The 12,815-nt window shown below is 33.7% G+C and overlaps 1 protein-coding gene across 3 annotated transcripts in view; it reads right to left on the minus strand.

The window, feature by feature from the left end:
* mcm8 (minichromosome maintenance 8 homologous recombination repair factor) overlaps positions 1 to 12,815 on the minus strand; it is a 30,969-nt gene that overhangs the window by 4,485 nt on the left and 13,669 nt on the right. For all 3 annotated transcript variants that reach the window (XM_039738667.1, XM_039738668.1, XM_039738669.1), the window contains exons 7-15: positions 12,501 to 12,699; positions 10,969 to 11,054; positions 6,403 to 6,554; positions 5,669 to 5,867; positions 5,376 to 5,406; positions 5,110 to 5,250; positions 4,676 to 4,817; positions 3,280 to 3,475; positions 1,386 to 1,605 (exon numbers count right to left, since the gene is read on the minus strand). In XM_039738667.1, coding sequence (XP_039594601.1) covers positions 1,386 to 1,605; positions 3,280 to 3,475; positions 4,676 to 4,817; positions 5,110 to 5,250; positions 5,376 to 5,406; positions 5,669 to 5,867; positions 6,403 to 6,554; positions 10,969 to 11,054; positions 12,501 to 12,699 — 1,366 coding nt within the window. The remainder of the gene's footprint in view (positions 1 to 1,385; positions 1,606 to 3,279; positions 3,476 to 4,675; positions 4,818 to 5,109; positions 5,251 to 5,375; positions 5,407 to 5,668; positions 5,868 to 6,402; positions 6,555 to 10,968; positions 11,055 to 12,500; positions 12,700 to 12,815) is intronic.

Below are 12,815 nucleotides of genomic sequence, written 5' to 3' on the forward strand. Positions count from 1 at the left end.
CTCAGCAGTTCCTGTTACCATTTTCTTCAATTTCCCTTCTTAGACAGTAGGCCACAAGAGATGGCCTTCACATGGTATGCCTCACAACTCTGACTCGACTACCATGATTTGGGAAAATAAAACTATCAGGAAATATCTTCAACCACAGAGCTCAAGAGTGTACACACTGTAAGTCAAACATCATTAGCACTGACAAAGTGAACAAATCCGCATTTGTGTATGGTCAATCAAGATTTTGAATAATTTTTTTGTGAGACAGAAAATCAGTCGATTCTGAATTCGCCTGCCATTTTGAAGATACTACAATGTCTGAAAGTGGCACTTGCCAACATGACAATAAGCAATAGCAATTATCTTGCACTACTCATCAAGCCTAATCACACCTGCAGCAATGTCAGTGGATCTCCAATCATTCTCCATAGCTCATTTTTGAATGATAGTATTACGATAGTCATTTTCTGCAGATTACATAGTTTTCTAAATACATATATATATATAGTTTTTGGGATTGGATTGGATTGTCTATATATATATATATATATATATATATATATATATATATATATATATATATATATATATATATATATATATATATATATATATATATATATATATATGTGTGTTTTCTTTGGGTCACTGAATTCTTTAGGGGTGTTAGTTATTTTGAATTTTGATATTTTAGGGTTGTTTAAATTATTTTCTGTGACGCCATTTTTGTTTCCTGTTGACATCACCATTTTGCAATGGGATGATGTTTTGGGTTACATAAGGTCAGCCTCTCCGAGTACTGAATTGTTGGAGATTATGGCTTCTCAAAAGAGTAACAAATCGCATATGTGTTCAAAGTTCATCATCAAGGCATTTACTTAGTAGTTGCTTTTTGAATAAGGATAATGTTTTGGCTTAGGTATTATCAATTTCCAAGTTACAACCTTAGCCTTTTATTTTCAACTCTCGTTTATTGCTTGATCTTGTTTCTCCTTGCCCTTGCAGCATGTCCTCTTGCCAGCAATACAATACATAAATATCCTTGCCCATGAAAAAGTCTCTTTTACAATAGAGTCAAAATCGTTTTTAAATTTATGTTTGCTAATTCACAGTAATTACCATAAATTGATTGATTACGGAGTATGTAATAGTAAAGAAGTAATGGGTTTTCTTGCCTTAATTAAAATTGCATTTATAGATGACATTTAATCAGATGAGGTCAAATTTTAGCAGGGAAATGAGGAAAAAGTCGTTTTTGAAATGAACAGAATGAATCTGCAAACTTCTCACCTTAAAAGCTACTCCAAAAACTGTAGTTCTGACTATATTGAATAAACAGTTTTTGGTTTAGGCTAAATGGTTATTTTTGTAACAACCATTGGAAAAATAAATACCTTCAATCTGTCCAGTAGAGGTCTGTCAGAAAGAACTTCCAAAACTGAAGAGCTGGAATTTTCACCAGTCTTTCGAGCGATAGCAGCACTGCTTACAGCACTTTTCCTACCCATACGCATGGCCATCACATGTTCAGAAAGCATGTGGTCATTGTCTTCATTTGGAGTATCCAACAGAATAAAAACTAAGTCAAATCTGGACAGCAATGCACTTCCCATCCTAGTTAAACAAAATAAAAACTTACTAAATCAAGAAAAGAAAAATGCAATAAAATTATCTATTCAGTCTTTCAGTGAACATTACATATGCCATAGCTGACTTTCTGTTATAATAAAGTGAATGGTTATAGTTAAATAAAACTAGGCTCAACTTCAGGTATTTGCGTATTTACTCTCGGTGGAGCCCAGTTTGCCTGGGCCCTTGATAGAGAAACTGGAGGCAGTGGGGGGTTTTGTGGGATGGATGGAGAGAATAAAGAGGAGACAACTTTTTTTGAAGGCATGATACAGCAAGGCTTGGCATTTTACAAAAAGGGAAATACCAAAAACTGAGCAACATTTATTTTAGTCTCCAGGTTGCAAAATGTAAAAAGTCAAATTCTTTACTATAAGATTTATAAAGCTAGTCTATTTGATCTCATACATGTGCTCTTTAAAGTAAAAATGACTTCTACAACACAGAAATAAAGGGGAAGTCATATACTAAGAAAAAGTGGGAGGTTAAAATTAGATTTTGAATTACAGACATACCTACTTAAAGATTAATTAGTAGTCAAGTCCCCAAATGGTACAGAAACTTCCATGCACAATGTAGATTTGTAGACTAAGCCCATGGCATTAAGTGTATGACCTGCATCAAACCACTGATAGAACCACACTCAAAAAATCTCTTACTGAGCAGTATTAATATTAGTCCAATCTTAAAAGTATAACAATTGTGCAAATTACATTTAATTGTGTCTTATTAAATGTACGACTACAATCCTGATGCAAGTCCATGGTGTTGGAGTGTTTTACTGATGCCTTGTGCTTACTACTCACTGAAAAAAGTATAACATTGATGTTGTTCATTCAACGTAAATTTTCTCGTTCAAGCAACTTAAGATTAGTCATTTAGTGTTGTAGCTTGAAATATTTGGTTTCAGATCTCAAAGTAAAAAAAGTAAGTTATGATGGAATGAATAAACATAAAAATCCTATTTCAGTTAATCTAATATTTTAGGTTTTCGTGTGCCGTGTTTGAGGGGCCGTTTGTATACTCTTCCGGTCGAACTTTCTAGCGTGATGGCTTTTCAACTGCCAAAAAAGAAGAACACTTTCCCGAGTGGAGTGGACGTGGTCATACAGGTCTAGTCATTTTCAGCAGAAGACTTTTATAATGGAGGATTACTGGTAAGTAACTCTGTTTCTCAACTGTTAATTTTAAGTATAAGAACTCGGAATAAAACAGAATTATTAAGTATATGCCAAGGGCCAAAATGTATGTGAACAAAGGTGGAGAAATACACAGTGTAGGTGTGCATGAATGGATTAATGTCAAAGTCTGTACATTTACTGGAGCATCAGAGAAATGTGCAATTCTGTTTAGTAAATTATGAACTGTTGGCTCAATGCCAATGGGTAAAGAGGAAACATTTAATGAGTGAAGGAAGCAAAGTAATAATATACACATTATAATTATGATTTTAATAGGTACATTGACTAGATTACCTTGCAGGTTTTAATGTAATAGTCTAAATGCCTTAAAGGCATTAAAGCGAAAACATGCAGAAGAGAGTTAAAACAGAGCAAAAAAAAAATAACACTCAGAACATTATATATCCTGCATGTATTCCTAATTTGTATGATCACTTCTTCACATGAATTTCTAAAGGCATATTAAGTGTTGACATACTTTAAATTCTCTGACACAGTTTTTGCTTTGTTGTAGTGGCCACCAACTGGATTTGCTGCAGCAACGATTGTGGTCCTGGCTGGCAAGGTGCATACAATCCCAGCTTTGGCAAGACTAATACTTTGTTGCTCCATCGCTTCTAACAAGGCTTGATGCTGATTTCCCATTTTGTCAAATTCATCAATGCAACAAAGTCCTAAAATACAAGTGTATTGTAATAATTCAATTAAGATTTCAAGAAGAACATTTTTATCTTAATACAATACTATAGATAACATTAAAATTAGGCACAGAACACTAGAGGGCAGTACAAAATTATTAATATTGTCAAATGTTACACAAGATACACAAAATACCAGCCTGATAAGTAAATATAAAAATATGTAAAACCTGGTTTAGCACTGAACATGTGATCTAGACAAAACACACTGAGTTAAATAAATGTGGAAATTGAATTATGATAGAAATACTTCCATTTAATGCCATTTTTCACAAGTGAATTTAGGACAATTCGTGAGAGAATTGGATGTGGAAAAGATAAGATTTGCAATTACCTTTTAAACATTAAAAAGATATTGCATAAAGTTTCTAATATGTCTATAATACACACACTACAATAATGCATAAAGTTCTCACTAGAGACAGATACAGACCCTGTTGCCTTGTATCTGTAGGAGGAAAATATTAGGTAATTGTTAATTCCACAGTGAAAAATATGTGAATTTTGAAACTATTTTTTAAATTGCTCTCCCTTAAGCAGGTGTGTGCCTAAAATGGATTTGTTAGGTAAGATACGCAGGTGCTTACTCCTAAACACAATATTTCCATTTTACAGGCCAGAATTAACTTTCCCTTTATTCTTTATTTCTTCTCACTTGAAAAAAATGAAGCAAGTAAAAAGTTTCTATATCAAGCCATTAAATCTTGTTTTCTTTATGCTTTTTTAAGAAGTATACATTTAAGATTTAGCTTATTTTAAGAAATCTTGTGAAATTAATCTCATACCCTATTGACAAATGTTGTTGCTAAATAAAAGCAAAATAACCCCCATTTTAGTTTTTTTTCCTAGTTTTTGCACATGCACTTTTGCATTGTATTTAGCCTGCATTGGCTGTCTTTGTATTATTATTTTAAGTATACTAATGTAACATATAATATTTACACCTATAAAACCCTAAAAATATCTGAGCTATAAATGGAAGAGAGCAGCCAGCTCTCCGTATTAATGCCACTATTGAAAATACATAAATATCCAGAATCTATACCCTGTTCATTTTAGAAACTTTTATATTAATGTAATTATATTCCAATTGTTGTTGCTTGGAAACATTTTCTTAAATTAAGTCCTTCTAATATTTCTTTCATCTTTCTGCAATATATTCTGTTTATCTATTACCTTGATCTGCAAGCACTAGTGCTCCAGCTTCTAAAGCAAAATCCCCTGATGCACTATCACGTGACAAAGTTACGGTAAGTCCGGACGATGTTGAGGCATTCCCACAAACATACACACCACGTGGAGCAATCCTGCTTAATGCCTAAAAAAAAGCAAGAAAAAAAAAAACAAAATCATGTGTCTAGTGAGCTTTGATAGCATCTATATATTTGCAAGATATGTCAACGTTTGATTTAAATAACTTCCATTAAAGACATGATTATAACAATCCACATGCATATGGTAGATCAACAGAAGAAAAAAAAAAAGACATTTCTGAAATACCGAAGCAGTGAAGGTGAACTGGTCTTCTCAAAGTGTCAAACATTTAATTGGGACTAGAGCCTTTAAACGTTAAACCCTGTTGCCTTTCACCTGTCACTTATTTTGATTACCTGTAGCATTTGACTTTTACCAAGTCCTGGATCTCCAACCACCAACATATGGGGGTCACCTCTTACTGGGATCCGATTCTTATCATCAAGGTACTTTTGACATCCTCCAAATAAAGCAAGTGCTAAACCGGCTTTTACAAGCTTTAAGTAAAAAGAAAAGGATTGTCAGCAACAATGAATCAGGTTAAAAATAGGATTTAAAAAAAAATGTTTTTATCTTAATACATTATATATTCAAGATATTAGAATTAGCATAACACATTTACCTCATGGCCATAAATTGCTGGGCAAAGAGAACTAAAGGAAGGAGGAGAAAAAGCAAATTGACAGATGTCAAACTATGATGATATAAATGATAACATTTTCAAAAAGTACTTGGTTGATGGAAAGTTTTACCCTGAATGCAGATTATATCTTGTGAAACAGAACACAATCACAGAAAATGTGACGATTTAGTTTTCTATCAATGAATAAATAAACATGCCCGATTTAAACTCATATTCTACAACAGAACAAAACTACCAAATAACATTTCAACTTCAAATGGCTTGTTACTTACTTGACAATTAAAGTTAGCAAATTTTCTTCAGACTGAATTTCTTGAATTGCATAAAGATCTTTTAGGGAAAACTCAACTGAGGGTCCTTCTGTGTCGGATTCCATTGAAGATTTTGCTTTCTGCCCTTTGGAGTTACTGATGGAATTTGCCTCAATATACAGTAAAAACATACATTTGTCATTTGTGTTTCTTCCATTACCTACAATGAAAAATAAAACTGAAAATCTAAATCACATTTAAGCAGTAAATATACTATATGGTATTACAAAGATAAGATTCTGGTAAGGTTCTATAGAGTATTAAGATTTAAGTCCCTAGTCGATTACGGTTTGGTTTTAGGTAAAGAAAGGTGCAGACTACTATGCAGAGTATAATCAAGCGCATTTCCACAATGAGTCAAATATATCGATTTTATAGGGTTACTAATCAGCCTAGCAGCACGATTTTGAAGAAACCCACACTGATGTAAAATGAATTTGCAAGCTCCACATAGAAATGTCAAACAACAACTCCCCTTTGGAACTATTACTTAATTAAGTAATTAACTATTCTCTTTCTCTCTCAGTTGGTTTAATGGCCAGTTTCTGGGTTCATCCAAGTTGACCTGCAGCCCCTAACACCCGGGTGCAGATTCCCTTCCTAATGCTAAAATTAAAATTAATTTCATATAGACAACAAATCAAGATGAGCAATGTGCAGAAAGGGGTTCAAATGGAAAAAATAAACAAACCAACCTTCGTCACTACTGCAGACTTTAACTATTCCTGTGATAGAAACCAAGTCACCTGGAACACAGCTGTCTACCAGATCATGAGACAGTTCACACTCAATCGTACGAGGAATCCGCCCAGCTTCTCTCTGGTCATCAGACATAAGTTCTTGAACTCTTGACAAAACAAATACATCAATTTCACATATTCAATACAGTAAGATAATGATTTTAGTGCTAGTATGCCTCTAAGTTTATAGTTTTGTCACAGAGTATGATAAACAAAAGCAACAGCCTCCAGATTCCTGGAGGTAAGAAGCAGCAGAGCTTTGTCCCATGTCACTATGACAACCTGTTTGCACAATTCTCACCAGGATTCATTTATTGGTTTCTTTTTTAATAGTACTAGGGTGTTGTACCATGTTAGCCATTATGGATGCAGTGAGAAGTCAAGAAAAGTGGCCCCTTTTACTGGCTAACTAGAATGATTACAATATACAAGCTTTCAAGGCAACTCAAGCTACTTCTTCAGGCAAGATGTAAAGAAGAAGAGGCCCGAGTTGCCTTGAAAGCTTGTATATTGTAATCTTTCTAGTTAGAAATCAAGCAAAATGACACTTTTTATTGGATTTCTTAATTAAAAATTTTCTGAATACAATTTACATACAAAAAACACATTATTATAAATAATATATAAAACACATACTCCCACACAGCACTCTACACCTTACCTAGCCTTTGTGAGGAAAGGTAAAAAAAAAAAAAAAGAGAAATAAGGGAAGTAACAGGACAGCCATTAGAGAGGACAGCAGAAGAATGACCAGGCAAGAAGCTACAGAAAAAGGATAAGGGGAAGTAGACAACAAATGTCAATGACTAACAACTACTTGCGATGTAGCAGACAACCTGTCCTTGGTACAGCAGGTGGATAACCCATTAATCTACAGCACAGAGTATTTAAGAAGGATTAAGTTATACAAAAAAGGTCCTGGAGAAATGAGAAGAAACAGAACTGGGGGATATCCATCGAAAGGCCAATACCTGTGTGGTACCAATGGTGTCCAAAGGACAAAAACCTCACCCATACAGAAGTGAAATGAAGCGCAACGAAATGCAGGGGGAGAAAGAAAAATGGGACAATAGTGGAATAGTAATAGACAGAATCAAGAAAAGAAGAGAGTGTGGGGTAATCAACTTGCTTGGACTTCCGTTTATCTATTTCCCTCTTTAAAGACTATCTTGCAGACTCCTGTGGAATTTGAAAGCTCTTTCCATAATGCCATTTAGGCTACTGCTGTCAAGTGACATAGCTATTAGTAACAAGAGCTCTTAAAATGTACTCAGATTCTCCTAGCCTGGATTTTTAGTTAAGTACATGTAGCACAATAATACCTAAAATTCCCAATGACAGCTCCAAGTCATTCATTCTTGAACATTTTTTTAAGTCAAACCTGACTGACCCTCTCTTGTTACAGGCAAGACTGAAGGTACTTCATAAAATTACAATCTTTAGTTTAAAATTAAAAGCAAAAAATGTTAATATACATTTGTAACAATTTCTGTTTGAAGGACTTTTATAATTAAAATCTGATGCTCCTTTTTAGTCTGTCCTTGACATTTTTTTAGATCTGAATAAAAAAAAAAATCATCAAAAACTTGTCATCAATGACATAAATTTAATGAGAGAAACTGTGAAAAGCATAGCTGGAAAGACGCAGTGCTTTTATCTGTAAGTAGGTCAGTCAGAAACTGCACAGAATGGAAATATTTTTCCATTTGTAACACTGCACAATGGTTTTGGCAAATGCCTTATGCTTTGACAAATCTAATGAAATGCAACAAAGGTGGACAATAAGGGCATCGGCAGAATCTTTATAGGCAGAAAAGAAAAAGCCACAACTGAGCTAGTTGTACATTGGCAAAACTGAAAATATTGATTTACTTAGAAATCCAAGGGCCATAATATTTAAAAAGCGGATTTACTTATACACAGTAATACATGTAATACATGTAACCATGGGCAACTTTACAATGGTGGAAGCTCAAGATGAATGCCAGGTTTGGGGGATTTTTATTTTGAGTTTATAATATAGTACAGACGATTTCCATTTTTAATATTAAAATGACTTTCAAGAGCTGGTATTTGTGTGCAGCTTGAAGGGGTATGTCTGATATTCCAGGCCAGGATTTTAACATGCACGGATTCTGTTGTTACAACCGCAGGCTCCCACCTACACAAACAAAAATTAGAGGACCAAATAAATTGCTTGCTTTTTATTTAAACTTGTTTTCTATCTACTTAAATAAAATCAAAAGTATGCCTGTCATCCAACCACTGCATCACAAAAATCTGTCTAGACTCATTTTTATTAAATACTACCTGTATAAGCCCATGTTGTAAAAAGCCTGTGGTCCTAGAAACTATTGAAATCGTCAGAAAAAAAAAAAATTAAATGTAGAGATTTTTTTCTTGGTTTTCTCTGAAGGTGTAAAAACAAAATTCAATATAGTGTCTGTTTGGGGTTTTAACACCCAAGGAACTCAATTCTACAGTCAGAACTGAGCATTAGTTTAGAAGTTAATTTTCTGGCGTTATTTTGTTTTGCCGATGGGCATGATCAGTTTGTTGTCAGCTGTAATCCATGCCCGTGATAATTTTCCCATGATGCACTGGGGCTACACCACTTGTGACACCATCGGCGTGCTAGTATAGACATCACTCTAAAATAGTCACAAGTATGTAAGATTGGAACAAACCTAGCAAACTATTTACTTTTGATTACTGCATTTTGACTTTGATTTTTTGGTTCACGATTTGGTTCTGATATTTGACTCTTTTCGACTTTCAGTTTTGTCTCTTGCTTTGTTGCTTAACTCTACTTTCTCCTAATCCTCACTCTAACTTTTTTGGGCTGACTGCCCTTCTTATATTTCGTACACATTTAATACGCTCTAAAGGAAATGGGAAATTAAAATGCCTGTATTTGCTATAACAATTACATACTTTTAAAATTTAAAAACCTGGGGCCCTTAAAACCAGGTGAATGTAATTCTACATCAATATTTCAGATATACAGTAATAGCCAAATACAAATTATAATTGCATACTGAGACACAATTCTTTATTTAAAAGCTTTTAAACAGTGAATGTGTCAATTCAAAGAAAAATATATTTTTGGGTTTGATTAAGTTCAACATGTTTTCTTAAATGATAAAAGGTATGGTAAGTAAAAACCATAAATACTGAATAAAATACAGAAACACAAAAAATGTTAACAGTACATTACTTTATTGATTTTTGTCTCTGAAACTTTATAACTGATATGAAGACAGTACCGCATATTTAATTGAAATTCCTGAAAGCTGGCATATTGTTAAAGAGCAGAAAGTTGGTTTTTTTTTTTTTTAAATCTGTACAGAATTCATTTTTAGATAAGAAAATGAAAATTCAAAAGACTTTAAAGAGAACACTGTCATCTAAAGTATTTAATCCATACATCTACTTACATTGATTTTTGTTTTCAGTCGACTAGATTACTGTAACGCACTCCTTTCTGGACTACCCAAAAAAGACATAAATCATTTGCAACGAGTGCAGAATGCAGCTGCTAGAATCCTAACTGGGAAAAGAAAATCCGAACACATTTCTCCAGTTTTGATGTCACTACACTGGTTGCCTGTGTCATTCAGGATTGACTTTAAAATTCTGCTTATGGTTTATAAAGCCTTAAATAATCTGCTCCATTTTATATATCGGAATGTCTGACACGTTATATTCCAAATCGTAACCTTAGATCTTCAAATGAGTGTCTCCTTATAATTCCAAAAGCTAAACTTAAAAGAAGTGGTGAGGCGGCCTTCTGCTGTTGTGCACCTAAAATCTGGAATAGCCTGCCAATAGGAATTCGCCAGGCAAATACAGTAGAGCACTTTAAAACACTGCTGAAAACACATTACTTTAACATGGCCTTCTCATAACTTCACCTTCATTTAATCCTGATACTCTGTATGTTCAATTCTTCATAATAACTATTCACAGTGGCTCCAAAATCCATACTGACCCCTACTCTCTCTTCTGTTTCTTTTTCCGGTTTCTTTGTGGTGGCGGCCTGCGCCACCACCACCTACTCAAAGCATCATGATGCACCAACATTGATGGACTGAAAGCCAGAAGTCTACGTGACCATCATCATCAGGTCCTTCCATGAAAACCCTAAATACAAAGAGGACTGTTTGACTTATGTTAGGTAGATTGCCCAGAGGGGACTGGGCGGTCTCTTGGTCTGGAACCCCTACAGATTTTATTTATTTTTTTCTCCAGCCTTTGGAGGTTTTTTTTGTTTTTTCTGTCCACCCTGGCCTTATTCTATGTTAATTAATGTTGACTTATGTTTATTTTTTATTGTGTCTTCTATTTTTCTATTCATTTTGTAAAGCACTTTGAGCTACATTTTTTGTATGAATATGTGCTATATAAATAAATGTTGATTGATTGATTGATAACTGCAATGATCTACTGGGTTTTAAAATGTTCTAGACCTTTCTCTAGGAACATAAATTTAACTCAGTAAATAATTACAATGAGACTTACTTGATAGTCTGCCAGTCCACAGTAACTGTTAAGGGAGAGCTCAGATTCGGTAAAAATGACCGACTTCGACAATCTGGACGACAACACTAGAAACAAAAAATATGTTCAAACAACAGCAGTACAAAAACAAAATCAAAACACAACAGTAAATACAGACTCAATTTCTAAATTACAGGCAATGTTGCCCTAAGGTTAATGTAATCCATTGCCAACTTTAAAACTGACACCTTAATTCTACTCAGTGCGAGGAGTTTATGTTATGGTGCCAAATATAGAAATAATATTCTACATACTTCTATTTTCCAGGTTTTTGAACAAAAGTGACAACAAAAGAAATATGTCTAATGTAAGTGCATTTTATGGTTAAAACAATGTTTTGTGTATGAAAATTTTCACTATAGATAGGTTGCAGGTTTTTTCTTTCAAGTATCTGGAAGAAATACAAAAATAACAGTAGTTTCGATCTAGGGGACACTTCTTTTTAGATTCCTTCCATGTTCATGAGAAAGTTATTTATAGTTTAACTATAGAGAAAAGCCAAGCAAAATGACACCTTTTACTGGCAAACTAAAAAGATTACAATAGGCAAGCTTTCAAGGCAACTCAGGCCTTTTCTTCAGGCAAGTTGCATTTTGTAATCTTTTTAGTTTGCCAATAAAAGGTGTCATTTTGCTTGGCTTTTCTCTACATTCATTATGGCTAACACGGTACAACACCCTAGTACTATAGTTTAACTGAAAATTCTCCTAGATCATCTTTAACAAGGGCTCTGATAATTTTAACTTTCTTTTGCTCAAGGCAAAAGAAATTCAGTTCTCTTGTAGAAGCAGCACATGCCCTTTAATCCTGAATCTGAGATTAAGCATACAAAGTAACACTTTATTTACTTTTCCTGTTCTTTTAGGGCAGTGCCTGGAGAATGACAATATTAATATGCAATAGCTTTTTTACCTTGCATTCCAAGAGCAAAATGTATGTCAATAATAAGAAAACTGTATGATTCTTATTACTTCATACAACCTAGCAAAGACAACAGTGCAAAATATTCAAACTTCAACTGACTTTTTAAAATTTCTTACAGTGTAATCAGGAAACACGCATCCAGGTACAACATAAACAATAGATGCAATTTAAAGTTATTTTGCATATTATAACAATTTAAAAATAATGCAGAGTCTAGCTTTCAAACTTACACTCGGTATACACTAGTCTCTTTTTAATTAAACAATTAACAAACTGAAAATGTCATACATTTTTTGTTGAAAAACTTAACTGAATTATGTCTTCTTTTAAGGAATGTTTAAATATTCGCATTAAATAGTGGTTTCTTTAACTTTATGATTTTGTGAACTACAATGCGGGTGGGTAAAATGACATGTTGTTAACAGACACAAATAATATGCTTAACTCAACAAACATTGCAATGGGAAGGTTCTGAAAATCAAAAGTCTTATCAAAAACACACACTCACATTATATATAATGAATTTTGAGAATTTTGAGAATTATTCCTTTAGACTGACATGACCATACCTTAGTAGGTGTTGTGAATTTGCCATCAGGAAGAGCTAGGCACTGTATTTCTCTACAAGTGTTGCATGTAAAGGCCATTTTGGCACACATTGGTTTAATGTTGCTGACACGAACTACAGTTCCTCGCAGAGCAATGAATTTTCCATAGAAATTTGCACGTAAGCACTTCAGTGGAGTCAAGGGTTCATAATTGTATATTCTAAAAAGATAAATTTCAGTCAGAGATATATTAATATATATACATACATACACATACATATATATATACACATATATACACATATACACACATATACATACATACACAGAGAGAGA

Source organism: Polypterus senegalus, chromosome 16, assembly GCF_016835505.1.
Source record: "Polypterus senegalus isolate Bchr_013 chromosome 16, ASM1683550v1, whole genome shotgun sequence".
Classification (NCBI taxonomy): domain Eukaryota; kingdom Metazoa; phylum Chordata; class Cladistia; order Polypteriformes; family Polypteridae; genus Polypterus; species Polypterus senegalus.